The sequence below is a fragment of the Leiobunum rupestre genome, chromosome 1, assembly GCF_980474605.1.
Source record: "Leiobunum rupestre chromosome 1, qqLeiRupe1.1.hap1, whole genome shotgun sequence".
In the NCBI taxonomy this organism is placed as follows: Eukaryota; Metazoa; Arthropoda; class Arachnida; order Opiliones; family Sclerosomatidae; genus Leiobunum; species Leiobunum rupestre.
This window is the reverse complement of record NC_143384.1, coordinates 56,202,584-56,220,375: the sequence shown is the minus strand read 5'-3', so window position 1 is coordinate 56,220,375 and position 17,792 is coordinate 56,202,584. Positions and strand designations below refer to the sequence as shown.

Sequence of the window (17,792 nt, the reverse complement as noted above, 5' to 3'; positions counted from 1 at the left end):
GCAATGTTGGTTAAAAAAGTTAGTCTTATATTAATAAATTTCAGATAGTCAAGATGGATTGGTTTTTATATATTTTAAAGAACTAGACTGAAACAAACTGAAAAATCGGAAATAACCGAAAACTTTTAAATAAAATATCTTTAAAATTATTAAATTAACCCTTCGAAATTTTTGTTTTGTAGGTCTTTTTCCAAAGTAAAAGTCTCTTTTAATGAAAAATGAGTGACATTTTAATTTGGTATTTTTGATCTGACTTGTTAATCTCATTTCTTAAATGTATCCATTAAAAAAGCTTGCCTTTGAAGTCAACATTTATCCATATAACTTGGGTTTCTAATGTTCATTTCATTTTAATCAGTAACTTAATGAAGTTATTTATTCAGTTTAATGAAAGTAATCATGTAAACTCTTTATTTATCCGTTTTACAATATTTAGCAAAAAAGAAAATGACATTAAAATAGATGATCTATAGACCGCCAACGAAGCTCCCGGAGGAAACGTGCTCAAGATGGAAGCAGCGTTACCCCGTTGCACGGCTATCGCAATACGTAATTCCTTTTCAATTAATAAGTAATTTGGTCATCAATGCATAGCAGGTTGTTTTCTTTTATTACTGCGCTGTGTTGTGAAGTATTCTGCTCAAGATGAGAAATATCTCTATAGATACAAAACAATTGAACAAGTTTAACAACATTGAAATTGTTGAAAGGATCTAAGGACTGATATAACTTTTATTCGGCAACATTTTATTAATCGCTTTTTATTTGTTGACAAGGGTCCGACTCACGAAAAATTTCATGAGATTTGTATAATAACTCCAAGATTTAGAACAACAAAAACAAGTACCCACGCCAATGGGAGGTGATCTGCTTCCTCCCCTTTCGATACTGAAGGTTAAACGCTAACGCGTGACCTATTGTCCGAAAAGGGGCCGAACGCCTCGAAATGTTATTTATTCGCTTGGTCCATTTCCATTGTGTTATTGCATTTAGTAACTCCCATTTCGTTTTGACGGTATTGTCAATTCTACGAAGTCGTGTACACTTTCACATATCGCTTAAAATTACTTAACTAAACCATATTGACGTGATGTATTGTTATTTCACATCGACAATTTAAGTTTGGACGTTCCTCATTACAATAATAATAACAATTCTAGTTTTCTCTGTGGAATAGCACACACTATGTTTTCTCGTTTTATCGATTTATAGAGAACCAAAGTGCATTATCAATCAATGAGCACGTTAAAAATACCCGTTTGTTGTTGGTGAGCTAAGCAGTACTAGCCAGTCTAACAGCTTGAAAAATTTGAAAAACATTATAAGAATGTTTTCTTTTCTCCACCATGAAGACACGCTATAATTTTCGTATAGCAGAAATGCTGATCGGGCCGCAACCATGTGTAAGACATCCTGTGATCTAGTTTACTCGTGATTGAGCATGTATGATTTTCGTCAAACTTATAAGTCGGCGGCAATTACAGAATATCGTAGGTATGGTAAAATAGATGTATTTCTCAGGAGATTTTACTTTTTTGGATTAAATTCCGTTTGCCACATTTTACATTTGCATTTGACCGATCATTTAAGCTTACCTTTAGAATTATTTGAGATTATGATTTCGAAAATATGCAATTATTTTTAAAATTTTCAATTATGATTTTCGCATTGATTTCCGGTTCTATAAAGTAATTTTGGGACTGATATTCCCACTAATTACAGAACTTTCCATGTAAAGCATAGTAATTTGAACTGCTTACACGTTTTTCTAAGCCTTAAATATAATCCGTTAGTGTTGCGTAACAACTTTTCTTATTTTGATCTGTCGTCTGCATTAACTTTCTAGCTCGAAATGACTGTATAGTAATAAAATCGAGTAATTTAATCAAAAATCTGTTAATAGCCTGTACAAAGAAGCCATGTCATAAACTTGAATTACAATATTTACAAATGCTCTGCTGTACCATTGACAATGGCTATTTATTAATATTTGAATAGTATATGAGGATATCGAAGAATACAACGTCTGACAGACCTTGTTGATACGGAACTAGATTTTTTCGTACGAAAGCCAGATATTTTATGGGGAAGTGTCGGTTAACACACATTTCGCAGCAAGAACATTGCGGTGCAAGGATATCTTGGGTTACATATTTTAACTTTCTTGCATTTATCATTACATAATTATATATATGAACGACCATTTCAAACACCATTAAGTAGTCCATAGTAAAATGGATGTCTATGGACTTTGGTCATTATTAATAGCCAGATAATTAATTTTATTAGGGGCTTGTATAATAACAGTGGTGTAGCATGAGAGTAAAGTGGAACTTTTCTCAAAATAAAAATTATTTAAGAAGAACGACAAATAAGTAAAATAACCACGAACAATGAAGCTGCCCTTTATGGCAAAAGATACACCACTACTTAATTATCTCAACTGACTTTAAAGGGTAAGATAACTCCGTAGCTAAGGCTAATGCCACCTTTTTAAGTGAAAAAATGGGTTGGTTATGTCGCAGTTATATAACTTTTTAATTCCACCATTCATTAAAACAAAATTAAAGAATTACCCCTCAAAGAGAACCATAGTTGTTATTATAATACAGCCAATTTGGATTTTTTATGAAAACTGAAATGAAGTATAAAAATTTATCATTATTTAAAAACCTAGGGAACGGAGCAATAATGCGAGACGGTACATGAAATCTGGTCCAAGAAGCAACGCAAGCCACCATAAAAAAAATCTCATTAGAGAAGAAAAGAATGTTCGACAAGCAGTTAAAAACATCAGCAGATTTGCGAACATCTACCAACTCTGCCGAGGAATTGTGTTTATCTTCTGCACTTTGGCTTTCGTTCACAGTGTCTACCGATATTTTGTTCTCTACTTAAAATATCCGACAGTCGTGGACGTCGAGGTGGTATTCCCCAAGGAGAATGCCAAACCAAGCGTCACATTTTGTTCTAAAAATGGGTAACTAAACTTTTCTTGACAAAACCTTATAACAGATTTTCCAAAAACCTTCATACATCTAAATATTGGTAGTCAGTGTTAACAAAATGTTTGATTCAAACACGTAATGGTAGGCGGGATCATACTCAAAATCTTGTTCGATTGTTACAGAAAAGGGCCTCGGTTGTAGTTGGTGGTGCGAATAACTCTAGGCAGCTAAAACACGCATGGCACTTAAGACGCCGAATAAAAGACAAGTTCACACGTATCGTTTCCAGCTTTCATCGGTTCGTAGGGTATGATAAATGGTTTGTCAGTGCATTTGATTTACAAGGCGTTTAAATGAAAAACAAGTTGCACAAATATAGTTTGAGAGCTTCGATGTAGTTGGCATCTGCGTTTAAGGTTTAAATAATCGTTAATCAGAAGCAGTATCAACCAAGTTACGAGCAGAGGTTTAATTGACATCGAACAGTTTTCATAATGGACAAATCGAATCACAAGCTAAACACTACAAGTACACTCTGTTAAATAAGTCTTCGGCCGTTTAGATTTTGGCACTTATTTGCTATTATCTCAAAAACTATGAAAGATAGCAAGTTGAAACCAATTTCATTTTTAATATTTTACTAATATCTTTCATACCTATATCTTGATTAACGTGTAGCATTTCCATATCCGCCGGAAACGCCAAATATCGTTTTTAACAACTATTTTAATAATGATGTTACGCCCCTGAAACCTGCATTTTTGGATTAACAAGGGTTGATTCATATTTAGAAAGTGTCATTGTTATCCGTCTACGTCGAACGGCTGCTAAGATATGGCCTATCGAACATTCGGGTCTCATTCGGAAAATTCTAAAATGCCTAATTAATCAATATTATTAATCCGGCATATAACCACAGCATTCCAACAACTCGTTAAATAATATATATATGTTTATTTTGTTACCCGCAATGAAACGACGAAAGTTGTTTTTTTCGTCAACAATAAGATATTATTTCTCGGTCACCTCGAGCATTTTAGAATTTTCCGAATGAGACCCGAATTTTCGGTAGGCCATATCTTAGCAGCCGTTCGACGTAGCCGGATAACAATGACACTTTCTTAATATGAATCAACCCTTTAGAATCCAAAAATGCAGGTTTCAGGGGCGTAACATAATTATTAAAAGAGTTGACAAAAACGATATTTGGCGTTTCCGGTGGATATGGAAATGCTACACGTTAATCAAGACATAGGTAAGAAAGATATTAGTAAACTATTAAAAATGAAATTGGTTTCAACTTGCTATCTTTCATAGTTTTTGAGATAATAGCAAATAAATGCCAAAATCTAAACGGCCGAAGACTTATTTAACAGAGTGTACAGAATCAATTTGAACACAATTACTCTAAAAATGATAACGAGTCTATTTTTGAAGCAAAGCTTTCCTATCACCCACTCAAATGGCGAAATCTTTGTCATTATCGTAGGCATGGTAAAAGTTAACGATTTTAATTACAATTTTGATCGTTTCCAGATCTACAAAGCAATTGTATTCCTACATTTTAAATAAAAATAAAAATATACTGGGCCCTTTCATTGACACCTCTATTTTTATTCCTTCGTTAAATAGTTGGAAGTTTTCTGAAATATCAAAGTATAGTAGCAAGTTCACTAAAATGGCAGAAGTGACAAGTGATCAGGTAAGAAAGATTTATTTGTAAACATGGAACACTCAACAGCGAAACTTTAAATCGGGAATGCGAAATTATTAACACTACTGAAATAAGAAAAGGGCGCTGAAGACTTGAAAATGTAAAGTTGCACAGTGTAGGAATTCCGGGTCAACTAGGGTCATGGGCCAACAAAATCAAGAACTGACTTTCGTATCGCAATGGGGCCATTGAGACAAACGGTGGACTAGTAGCAGCGCTCAATGACAGAAAGGTTCATGAGAAAGTAAGGCCTTTTCCGAATAAATTAAGAAGAGTTGGAACAAGGCTTATCATTGGTTGAAAGGCAATATCACAAGCCTTGTTATCGTTGAGTGCTAAAATAAAATATTTTATTCTGCCTCTACAATAGAGGCTGACAATACAACTATTGAAATATGTGACCAGTTCTGGTCTCGTTTTTAGAAGGATAAACTTGCTTTGTGGCCCTTTCTTAGGTTTGGCTCCCAAAAACATTTACAAGTTTCGATACGGGATTAGGAATCTCAAAATCGTTTCAAATTTTAAAAAAACTGATTTTGAGATTTCAGAGTAGGATTTTAGTGTTAATTTCTGGTTTTAGACGAATTTGAGATTTTGGATTGGATATTTGGCCAGATTTAGGGATTTTTAAAGTGAATTTCAAAATTTCTTAATTATTTTTTCTCTATTGTGTATGGTCTTTACGTCAAACACTTCAAATATAGACCGCGTGAAGCTGACTTACTAAAACGGGACCAGACTTATATGTTGCATGTTGAACGCATCCACAGTCCGGTTCTCTTGTCCCAAAGGGTTTTTTAATAGATGTTTTTATGTTTTATATTCTAACGGCTAAATTTAATTTCTGAACTCAGTTATTTGAGCTCGAGAACCTAACGTTGGAATTAAATTCTTCGACTTTGTTCGATATGCCACAAGAACCAGAAAACATCTTCATATCATGCACAATTGACAATGGAGTTCAATCGCGAAACGTTTCGGAGACTCTTTGCTCGTACGTTTTAAAAATCTTTATATTACGAAATACAAAAAAAATGATATAAAACGTTCTGTAACGCTGATTAGAAAACAGCAGTTTAATCCCATAGTATGGAACTTTTTACTCTGTTACTCTCTAAACTATTACGTGAATAACGGGAGATTATTCTCGGATTGGAAACCCGACGATCAATGTAATTTTTACTTATTAAATAACCACGTCTTAAAGCTAATCGAGGTTTATTCCCGAAATTGGACAGCCCTCACTGTGCGCCTGGATCTATTAAGTAACTTCGACTTGGCCTTCAAGGACGTTATTTGGGAGGTGAATGTGCACGATCCCAAATTATACCCGGAGTCAACTTTTGTCGATCTCTTCGCTACCCCAGACAAAATTTCGATGGTGTATTTCACCCGGGTACTTGGCGTCTTAGACTCTCTTGCTTTTAATTTCTAATTATATTAACTATTTTTATATATTAACATGCAGTCGACTATTAATTATTTACCGCCTCCTTTTGGGAAGAGTTGTTTGCAGTATGGCTCGAAAGAAGTCTATGGAGATTCACATGTCGATTATTTTGTAAGAAATATCAAAATATTTAAGTAATTTTCCTCCTTCCCGATTTCTTTGAATCGATATAAAATGAATTCTTAATTTAACCACATCTCGACACAATTTTTTTAATAGTTAGTTTTCTTTACAGAGTTGTTTGAAGGATTGTTTAGAGTTTATCACAGCCATGTCGAAGGCACGTTGCGTCCCCTATTGTATGCCAATTACTGGCAATTCACCAAAATGTGTCTCAAACAGAACAGTTCAAAGTTCGTGAAATTTTACATTTTTTAAATTGAAGTGTTTACATATTTTAAGAGGGTTCATTTTGATGATTTGGTATATATTGCATTAGAACTAGAATTTCATCACATTCCGTTGAAAATGTTATACATCGGTCATGTTTAAGAGATTTAATTTTACCACTTTAAAAAATGATTTTTAAAATAACTATCCGAGTAGAGTCTCTCCCGTTCATAAATACATTAAAACAAACAAAATTTCAAATATTTCAAAATGCTATGTTTAATTTCAAATTAGTTCAAAACGTTTTTGATAAATTTGTAAAATATCATAGTGATTAACAAACAAATGAAATTGCCCTATTTCAACGAACAAATCAGTTTAATGCGTCGGTTTATTATTGATATAGTAATACTTTAATACAGTAGGTGGTTTTTTTTCGCTTGTACGGGGACAAAAAGTGTAAACTTTTTACCCTAAGACGTTTTATTCGCCTGTTCTCGGGTTAAGATTTACCCTGTCCCGAATTTTGTTCGCTTGTTCCGGAGTATTAGGGTTACACTTTTTACTCCTCCTCGAAAGGAGGTGTAGAGGGAGTAATCTAGTTTTGTCGTCTGCTTAAATTTCGTTGCACGAAAATATGACGGGAAACTTTTTGTAAATAACCTTTAACCTTTAACTACTCCCTTCCTACTCCAACTCGTTTTTTTCGTCAAGACAGAATTGAAGTAAAATGACGTCATATGGCTACACTTTTTAACCTTCTCAAAAAACCCAGAACAGGCGAAAAAAAAGCACCTAGTACATCAAATGACAAAAGTTTTTAGTTGAAAATTCAACAACCCATTTTGTCATTTGGTCATTAATTTTTTTGTTGCTTTAGGGGAATCCTGTGACAAACTTCTTAAAGGGCGTCAAGATATTTGTTATTCCATATGTCCCAAGGATTGCACGTAATATTCAAATTGTTTTAAGTTTTCTTCAATTTATAGCTGAGATACAAAGTTTTTTCTTTGGATAAAATGTTGCATTAAATATAACCTCTGGTATTTCTGTCGCCCTCTGAGGGTTCCCATATTGTCCACTGCCTGCCATGGATTTTCACACCTGCGGCGCTGATAATCACTGATTGTGAAGGGAATAAAGGAAAATTAGGAAATTGATGGGGTCTTCCATAAAGAACGCGTTGGAAGTTCTATTCCCTTGAAACATGCTTGTTGAAATCACTTCTTTTATTTGGTTTTAAACGTTTTAGGCGTGGGGATAGCAAGCTTTAATAATACATTTCAAAGACTTAAAAGGTTTTCATTACCAAATTTCAAATTTGTATTTGAAATGTAATTTTTTAAAAACCCTGCAGTTATTTTTACAGCAAATGTTTAAAGTTTTTCGAGAAGTAGCGCGAAAATGGTGACATTTTATTCAACAAGTTTAATTTTCGTAAAGTGCTCTAGATGTTTTACGAGGTAAACCGTGCGGGAACACTAACTACCTGAAAAAGAAGTTACCATTTTGTAGGGAAAACTTCAATGGAGATTATAACGTCGTATTTTGAGAGATAGGTCTTCTATACGATAATACATCGAAATATTTTCGCCAAAAAAGACGATAGATCCGGTTGGATCTTAGATTTTTATGTGTAAATTTCATTTGTTATTTTTTAAGTTCATAAGTTTAAATTAAAACGCTGAGTTTTTGAGTTGGAATAAAAGAGTTTAAATTAACAAAGGTAGCGCCATCCGTTATGACAATAAAATATTACTTTTTTCTTGAAATATTTAACCGAGTACTATAATAATATCAAATGCATACGATAACTATTTTTGGATATAAGAAAATGAACTAAATATAAAATGATTCTTGTCTCATATATTTCAATTTGTTCTTAAGAACTGAATTATATCAGGTTACTGTTCAACAAGCGATTCTCCCTCCAAAGGTGAACATTTGTTGGTAATTTTTTTATATTTTTAATTCGCACATTTTTATTTTAATAGGAAAAAGAAAGATACAACAGAGAAACTCCAAAAAGGTATATTATCACATTTTAAACACCTCGAGATATGGTTAATCAGTCTTCTGAGTTCTTTGATATTCTAGCGACCAGGTGGACATGAGATTTGCAGAACTAAAGATATTTCTACGACCTTACAGTCACGCCATCTATCAACATAAATTGAAATTTTCTGTAAGATTATTTTTATAGTTAAATTTTTTATCTAATATATATTTTAGAAAGCTGGTGTGTTTGTCTGTCTTTCTCTCTGGCTTGCTATAGGCGGTAGCTCCTATGGCTTAGAGTATGCAAATTCTGCCTAATTGTATTTGTTATACAAAGTAAGCGAATCGCTCTTTTAATGTGTCCAATCTCGCAATCTAAAAACCTCCGGCTGCTGTTCCACAAGGTTTACAATTATTTTCACGTCTTTAGTGAATAAAGATTCAAAAAATTATTAGCCATATTGATTTTCATTGGCTTGACTGAGAGATTGGAAAACGCCGATTAGACAATTATTACCTTGAATTCTTCTAAATAACTGTAATTTACGGATTTCATCTTAGCATAAGTAACATAATAACCATAAATATAATACTACCTATTGTTTCAATGTTATTTTTTACCGAACCATTTTGGACACTGAATTTCTATCTCAACACTGACTTGAACTGAGTAGTATTTTATCATCCTTGGTATAAGTATATTTCGACGAGCATATTTTGACACTGGGGGCTCTGTACTGAAACTTTAACTTGATTGGACCACATCTCCTCTAGGCGATAATTTTTGTTAATTGTCATCCATATTGTTATTTACGTTAACTTTTTCTTGACTTGTGAATTTGAATTGTGTAGGTGGATTGAGTCGTAATCTTGCGTTATATGTCGTACACTTACGGATTGTGACTTAAGCTTGCAGATTGTGCCTTATCTTGAGGGTTGTGTCGTTCACCTGTAGATTGTGTCATACACTTCCAAATTGTGTCTAGACTTGCGGGGTGTGTCGTACACTTGCGTATTGGGTCTTATGCTTGCGGTTTGTGGGTAAAGCTTTCGAACTGAGTTTTAAACGTACGAAGTGAGCCGTACATTTCAGATCGTGTCTTAAGCTTTGGCATTTTGTCGTTTACCGGAGGATTGTGTTTTGAACTTGTTAGTCCTGTCTTACACTGAAAAACCTTAACGATAATTTACGCAAGATGTAACCGAGCTAGTGTGTTAAATTTTAATTTGATTTTTCCTTTAATCCTAGTCTATTGAAATATTCAGCACTGTTGGAGGGTACATGGGAATATGGTAATAAATCTTCTTTATTATCTTTTCATTGTGTGAAACGAGGAATTCATAAAAACCAATAGGAAGTGTTATTTTAGCATACCAAGCATATGCTCCATGATGGTCGGTGGTAAAACTTTGAAAGGATTTTATATTTATATTCTGTAGCAGGATCGTCTGTTTGCAAACGCTATTGTTTTATTCGCGCTAATAATAATTGATATTATAGTTCCTATTCAACCCTGATTGTTCCCACTTTATATCTAAATCGTTACCTTCATTATTTGCTACCATAACCATGATGCAGGACACAAAACGTTTCCTTAACGTACCGCCGGTTTGGTAAAGAAAGTAGTAAACTCAAAAAAACCTTATGCTAAATACAAGGTGTTAAAGTTAAGTCAATAATACAGGGTCGTGGTCTGTGTCCCAAATATTTTAAAATGTCTACTGAATACCGGTCGTAAAATGCTTCGTTTCCTAAAAAATCCAGTACACAGCCTTCAAGCTGAAGAACTTAATTCTTCCTTGAACCATTTTTTAGTAAAGTGATTAGTTTTTTATAAGGAAAATGATTAAATTTATAACAAATGGCCGAAGACCATTAGTGTATTTTTAAGTAAGGTAATACAAGCTATTTTGAAGTATTGATTCTGTTCTAAATAAAGATAAAAAAATGTTCATCACGAATGATTTCAATATCAAAATTAAAGATACGAATTTCGACAATTGCACAAACGGGCTAAAGGAAACGGTTTTGAAAATCTAAGTTTATACGAGTGTCAGCCAGACGGACTTTCGAGGATGTTTACGCCTAAGAGACAACAAAAAAAAAGCAACCAGCTTAAGCTCGGAAAAATATATTTAAAAATATATTAAAGAAAAATATAGTTATAAAACATTTGGTATAAATATAAATATTCTCGATTAATTTCAAATTTTAAAATAGAAAGATAGCGTAACTTTTTTTTACCACATACTGTCTACGTCATAGATAGGTTGATGTTTATTGGTTGCTACTAGAGCGAGCTGGAGATAGAATTTTTAGGGGATTACAGGATAAATTTTACTCCCATAGCTTTCTTTTGATCCGAGTATCCCGCTTTCGCACGCTTTAAGACCCTCATTCGATGGAAAGATAAGCCACTTTTGTTGTTATTATTACTGCAGGAAGGAACTGCGCAATACACTGTGGCGCCCTTGGTCTTCGGTGTTGTAATGACTACGTATAAGAAATAATGATATAATTTATAAACAATACCTGGTTATCGATTTTTTCTTCAATTTCTACTTTGAAAATAATATTTTTACACGTAGCCGGCTCGTGAAGTCGTGATTCGAGAATCTCGAACCACGTGGTCCGCGAGAAGAAAGTAAAAAAAAAGCGCTTACAAATCCTCTTCGCGATAGTAGAAAAAGACTACTGGAAATTCCCAGCCGCTCGAGCGCGCCGAAGTTGACCAAATTCATGACGTCATCAATCTGTGAAGTTTTGACGCCGCTATTGAAATACCATTATTTTACATTCAAATTTTAACTAAATACTAATTGAAAGTGCTAATATGTATATGTATTCGGATTCAGGACTTAAAAATCTATCATAACGTGTTAGCCCAAGAACAAAATTTTAAATTAATCTGAGTTGGCACTATCTCTTTAACCCAATAAATAACGACGAAACTTAAAGATAATCCCGGTACAACTGCGAGGTAAGTTGGGAGCAGTAAGGTGGTAATCACGTTATGGTAAGGTGAATTGTAAATGTATACGAATTCCACACATACCACTTTCAAAAGTGCAAGCTTAAAACGAAGTTGACAATCGTCGTCGAATTAACTTTTGGTATGTATACAGAGAAGGCGTTGAATTTCAGTTCTTCAGTATGCTGCTAACAGCCGATGACGGAATATTTAATTTTCATAAACATCACCAGTGAAGCCAAGTTACTCTCATCCCACATGTCTTAGGTTTCACCAACGGCGGTTTAGTCGAAACGTCGGGTGTGGAATTGCTGGCGATCTATTAATTGGAACTTGTACTATTTATCTCTTATTTATTGTAATTTTAATGCATTCGGTTCGATCAACCATATCTTCCATATCAATTATTTCCTACCAACTATAAATGGTGAGGTTCATCTACGTTTTATGTTAAAACTTTACCCGAGTTACTTGATGACGTGGTATTTGTGGCATGTAGTTCTTGCACGACGGATCTTTAGCCTATTTTAATCGTCAAGTTTCCTTTGAGGTGTATAGGACATTGAGGAGCAGTTGAATGGACGGCCTGATCTCTAGATAACCATTATTATAATCAGATTGTCTAATTCCCGAGGCAAAGGATGACAAAATTAGCGAATACGTAGATTAGTCCATTATGAAAAGGGGTAAAATAGCTAAACCCTAAACAAATTTGAAGAAATATAAAAACTTAAAAATAGTTCGTACCCAAGGCAGCAACCTTGCGGATTTTTATTTCTCCTTGGGTTATCTGAAGGGTTTGGTGTACAAGCCAGAAGGACGTGATCTTAATGATTTGCGACAACGCATAATTGGAGTCGGTGAGACTGACCTTAACACGCTTGGAATTTTGAACGATTACGTGAATCATTTGTGCAACGGGATCCCTTCCGTATTTAAGTCGGATGTGGTCAATTTGATCCATAATTGTAATTTTTCTAAACAATTGTTACTCTGCGTTTTCTGGAACGTCTTGCATTTATTCCCGAGCACTAGCTTGTCGTAGTTGTCAGCTTACTCTTAGCCGTCTATCTACGGTCTTGACCGTCCGTCGATCTGGCCCCTGACTTGCTTGTATCTGCTCCTGACCATTTCCTTGGGGCTATCCGGATTACCAAATTTTGAATAATTTCCTCTTAGCAGATGGTCGGAATTTGTATCTTTTATTTTTATAACTCAAAGCATTCGTGACGACAAATTTATCTTTGTCACTTTATTAGGAAACGTTTCCAAACTTTAAAATAGCTTGTATCCCTTGTCAGACCTATTTTACTTCTAAAAGCTTACTCATTAACTTTTGCTACTTGTTTTATTTTTTTGCTTTAATCATTAAAAACCACTGATGATATTATAAAGAATAAAGTTTGGCAGTTTTCGGGTTTTTCAGTTAGTTTTTTGGAAGTTCATATCTTTGAAACGAAGCCACTATATGTCGCATGTTCAGAAAACACCTTTTCATTATTGAAAAATATTTATCCGTTAGACCCTTTATATCAGCAATTTTTTTAAGCATAAGATATTTCGAAAACAGTCAAGGCAAAAATTTACGAATCCAAGTTGAGTTTTCGAATTATTATATCGATTAACGATGTATCATTATTCTTGCTCAAAAACGCAAAGTTGATAGTTTAATTAACCAGCCTTAAACTTTTTCATTAAATTTGTAAGACAATCGTGCGTTGTTCATTATTAGGAATTTAAATCCCTCAGGCATTAATAAAATTTTCGTGTACATTTTCAGGTTGGGTCTTTCGATTCCGTTGATATACGACATCGCATTTCATGTCCTCTTGTGGTTCAAGATAATTATTGAAGCTTCGATTCGGAAAATAAGATGCGCCAAGAAATCAAATATTTATGCTCCTAAAAAATATTCACAATCACGAAACGAACATTTAGGTTTCAAAAATTAATGGTCAGTGAAATGCAGCAAACAAATTTGTCAGTTAATTTTTCCGCAATGATAACCCCGCCTAATTATAGTCTGCTTGTGTAAGTGTGCCTCTACGTACCTCAGAAATATATTTACGAACTTAATAATTTTTTCAATTTGGTGTTCATATTAATTTCCAATTTTTACGAATGTATATGATTTTAAGTTGTGTATTTTGTAATAAATAAATATTTATTATCTTTGCACCATAATTTTTAAATTGCGACCATGTAGAAGAAATAAAACATTAAACACCTTTTAAGATTAGGCCCTAAATGGTCGTTTCCCTGTCTTTAATATAAAGTGAATTCGCAAAAACTTACAATTTTTAATAAGAATGTATGTAATTGGCAAGGTAAACCACACTATTGAATGAAGAGTTTGCTTTTTTAAATAGATTCGATTTTCAATTAGTTTTTAAAGTTGTTCTTAACAGACCTATTAAGTGAAAATACCTTGTTCATTTTTAAATACCCCCGCATGGATGCAAACCTGGTGGTGGCCATATAGGTCCGTCATTTTACTACGCGTTCTACGATTTGTATTTGCACTTCGGTAAGGGGTTTTCCCCCGAGCTCTTCGGTTTCCCCTTCCATAAAAACTTGTCTAGGTTAACGGTAATAGTTAGTGTAGGGAGCTATTGGCTCGATTTCGTGGCATGCAGGGCTTGCCACCACCCTCCTACGCATTGTAACCCGGCCACCTGAATTAAGGGCTTCAAAAGTCGCATGATGACTTAGGCCTAGGGTGGTGCCTTGGGTATTAGCCTAGCTGATTATTATTTATTATTATAATCGGAATTGTCCATATTCGAGAATCAAATTTACAACGAATTAAATGATTGATCTAGAGCTTGAATTTTTATCTCTAAGGTTATCTGACAGAGCAATCACGACCATATTTAAAAAACTTAATACGGTTATTCGGTCATATCATATTCAGTGTTCAAAAATATGGTTGTATCGTTTATCCGCCATTTTTGAAATAACTGCCTAACCGGCGTTTTCCAATTTCTCAATCAAGCCAATGGATATCGAAACGGCCCAAACATTTTTCACAGAAACAACTTAGGGTTGTCTTCAGTACTGAGAAAGTGTTCAGCAGAAATAAAATTAAAAATGATTTCTCAATGTCTACATTTACAATGATAAAATAATAAGGAATTGAATCTGAACGGAGGTTTACGCCCAAAAAACACACAATTAACGCAGAATGTATATTTCTAAGATGTGTACCTAATTTTTCTTAAGAAACACGAAGCATATAGTTATTTTCTTTTACTTATTTTTAAAGAATATTTCAGGATATGTCACAATTGTGTTATTTATAAGAAAATATTACAACTGTCTCGGATTTAATTGAAACTAGTATTGAATTTCTTTATTTTAAAAGTAAAACAATTTATTAAAGACTATATTGCTACATAATTTCATAAAATAACTCCACTTATATAAATTAAGACACGGCAAAAATTACGGGAATCCACTGTTTTGCTGACCTTTAGCGATGGACTGTATTTCGGAATCGGTTAACTGGCACGAGGAATATCGAGTAGCGCAGTTCCAGCTGAAATAACTGCTTGAAGCTACGTTCTTGTAATAATTGCCCGCTCCGTTAGAGGCATCCGGCGTGTACATACTAAAAAAACAAAAGGCATTCGTTCATAAACGCATACAAGGATCAGAACTACAGGATAACACGCTTTGCCGAAAGAAATGATTTACTATTATACGTCAGTGCTTTTTGGTAAATTCTGTACAAGTTTGATCTGATTGTAACCCAAATATTATCAGATAATTCATACTCCATATCAATAATAATTATATTTCCCGGAAATTATCTAAAACTGTCGAAAATATTCAAGTTTTCCTTTAATAAATTAAGACAAAAATAGTTAATTCTATGGAAAAGCTATTAAAAATAAGACTTTTCCGCATCTTTATTTCCAGATCTATTGACTTAGTATTTCTGTAAAATATTTATTTACCAATTAAATTATTTTTCGTATTGTGCCAATAATCTTTCCAAGATCTTATGTAATTTTCAAATCGAGTAGGAGCGCTTTTCTAAATGGTCCGTGAAAAGACCCATCTCGGCACCTCCCACTTTGGGAACCATCCCTTGTTAAAAGGTGTTAGATTTTTGGTTTATTTTAAAGGGAATATAACCTCAGGTATTTGGTGTGGAACACCAAAGTTTGCAGCTCTGGCCTATCTTGCCTTCGGTTTTGGAAGTAGTTGGCGCCACTGTGTACGGTAATTTGAAAAATTTAAAGGGAGCCTTCCATAAAGAAAGCTTTGCATGTTATATCCCCTTTAATAAATTATTAATATCAACGCCAACTTAAAATCCTACAAAAACCAATGATTTACTCACAAGAAAAAACGCTGAACTTTATATCCATAATCACCAAAATTCCAAGGCCTGGAAATAGCTTCGCAGATATATCGTGAAAGACAAGAATCAGTGTCTTTAGAGCGCAAGTACTGGAAATAGCCGACCCAGTCGTCGCTCCTCTTGGCGAGAGCTGGCTGTAAATTTTCGAAACCAAACGTAGAAGCTGTAGCGCCGTGATTATTGACCCAACTGCCCGTTGTAGAAAGCGACGGCATTGAGGTTGCCATTGCCGTCTGGTTTGTAATTGAGGTTTAGTAAACTTGTTTTAAATTTTACTTACATCACAGGATACATAAGTAATGCCAGGATAAAACATTTTTTTATATAATTACCGTATTTGATAAAATATCGCAACACGTATCATCGAACCATGACGCCACGACGATAAAGAATAAAATATAGTTTAAAAACATCCCAATGCAATAAAACTGGCAAATACTTTATAACATGTTTTAAACAACCTTGCGGAAACATAACAGTTCAATCAATAAATAGTTGAAAAGGTTATCGTGGCTATTTATAGACAAACAGTAAAATCAATACGCATAGCTTTGACCCTTGGCCTTCGCGGGTCATCTGATAATATTTCAATTTTTTATATTTGCCAAGGAGATAAATAGTATTTTTTTTCCATGATTTGCAAAGATCTATTTCAATCATGATAAAACAAGTTGGCAAGCCAAAATATACCTCTCCTCGGTAGAATTGTCCCTAGTGGTATTAATTTCTCGAGATAACCCTTAAAGATATATCTCCGCAATTTAGAGTTATTTGTTAAAAATATTAACCCATTTCTATCCCGCCCGGTATAAAATTTTAATTATAATTAAAATAATTGAGACGAACGACCAATTTTAATTTATTCAGAATATCATAAGTTAAGTAGTTACAACAGTAAGTTAGACGTACTATAACAATGCACAATTGAATTAAACCCTTTTACAGAACAAGTTTATCAGTTAAATATAATACGAAGCAAATTTTAATGAAAGAAATATCTACAGAGGCTTTTTGGAATTACTCGCTTACGAAATACTTGCCGCATCTTTAACGCTCATTTTATTTCAACACTCGCCCTTGATGAAGATACCGTAGATATCTGGTAGTGGACGACTCGTTCACTTCCTGTTGACGTTGTGACGCATACCACATGAAAAAGACCAATGCCGTCCAATTTCCAATATCATATAATGACTCGCACACCCAGGAAATCATTGACTGCGTTAGAAATCGTAGATATCCAAATATCCACACCAAATGTATTTACAAGAAGCAAAAACCTTACCATCAACAAAGCACAGAGAGCCACTTGACTAACCGCCACCTCTTAAAGCAATTAACGTTAAATTATCTCCTTTGAATTAACAGAACTATATATAGGTCGTTAAGAAAGTGGACCACCCACAGGGTCTACCCTTTAACCCTCTAATCTCGGCTGACTGCGCTAAAACAAGATTTAACCTTTAAAAAATACCAGATTAGGCCTTCATAAATTCATTAATAAAAAAAGACTTTATTACCTATTATGCTTACGATGCCTGTCTTAATTTCAGTGAATCTAAGCAGCTATCGGTGGTTCTGTGGTAGAGCGCTCGACTGCCAAGCCGAATGGTCTGGGTTCGAAACCTGGGTGGCGCATTTGTTTTTAATCAATAGCGAAATGCTAAGTTAGAATTTCTTCGATGCAATAATTTCAATTTCAATTCTATTTCAATTAAACCAAAATTTCGTACTCTATTAAATACGCTTCCGATAAAGCTGAAGGTCTAATTTTCAATAAGGCGTAACAAGTGTCGGTGGTTCTGTGGTAGAACGTCCGCCTGTCAATCAGGAGGTCTCGGGTTCAAATCCCGCCCGATGCGATCGCAAATTGATACTAAGACGAATACCGTGTACAACTGGTGGAAACCCTGCCATTGGACGTTGAGAGGTAGCATTACACTCAGCACTCGGTCCGTCCCAAAGTCATTAAGAAGAAGTTGGAGAGAAAACGCCCATATAAACACAACAG

The 17,792-nt window shown here is 34.2% G+C and overlaps 2 protein-coding genes across 2 annotated transcripts; one reads left to right on the top strand and one right to left on the bottom strand.

Annotated features, from left to right (window-relative positions):
* The first annotated feature begins 4,626 nt into the window (after positions 1 to 4,626).
* LOC149963321 (uncharacterized) lies at positions 4,627 to 9,737 on the top strand. The gene is made up of 11 exons (XM_090166007.1): positions 4,627 to 4,650; positions 5,517 to 5,656; positions 5,728 to 5,834; positions 5,901 to 6,058; positions 6,131 to 6,223; positions 6,348 to 6,465; positions 7,323 to 7,392; positions 8,330 to 8,378; positions 8,437 to 8,471; positions 8,540 to 8,627; positions 9,690 to 9,737. The coding sequence occupies exons 1-11, from the start codon at positions 4,627 to 4,629 to the stop codon at positions 9,735 to 9,737; spliced, it is 930 nt and encodes a 309-aa protein (XP_090022133.1).
* Positions 9,738 to 14,782: 5,045 nt separating this feature from the next.
* LOC149963320 (uncharacterized) lies at positions 14,783 to 16,295 on the bottom strand. Its single transcript, XM_090170558.1, has 3 exons — positions 16,114 to 16,295; positions 15,761 to 16,014; positions 14,783 to 15,022 (listed from the first exon to the last, which is right to left on the bottom strand). The coding sequence occupies exons 1-3, from the start codon at positions 16,192 to 16,194 to the stop codon at positions 14,857 to 14,859; spliced, it is 501 nt and encodes a 166-aa protein (XP_090026684.1). The 5' UTR covers positions 16,195 to 16,295; the 3' UTR covers positions 14,783 to 14,856.
* Positions 16,296 to 17,792: the final 1,497 nt, after the last annotated feature.

Coding starts and splice junctions, on each gene's coding strand:
- LOC149963321 (XM_090166007.1), top strand. CDS start 4,627: ATGGCAGAAGTGACAAGTGATCAG. Junction 6,059..6,130: donor CGATGGTGTATTTCACCCGG/GTACTTGGCGTC, acceptor ATTAACATGCAG/TCGACTATTAATTATTTACC. Junction 8,472..8,539: donor AACAGAGAAACTCCAAAAAG/GTATATTATCAC, acceptor TTGATATTCTAG/CGACCAGGTGGACATGAGAT.
- LOC149963320 (XM_090170558.1), bottom strand. CDS start 16,194: ATGTTTTTAAACTATATTTTATTCTTTATCGTCGTGGCGTCATGGTTC. Junction 16,015..16,113: donor GCGATATTTTATCAAATACG/GTAATTATATAA, acceptor ATTACAAACCAG/ACGGCAATGGCAACCTCAAT. Junction 15,023..15,760: donor AAAGTTCAGCGTTTTTTCTT/GTGAGTAAATCA, acceptor TTGTTTTTTTAG/TATGTACACGCCGGATGCCT.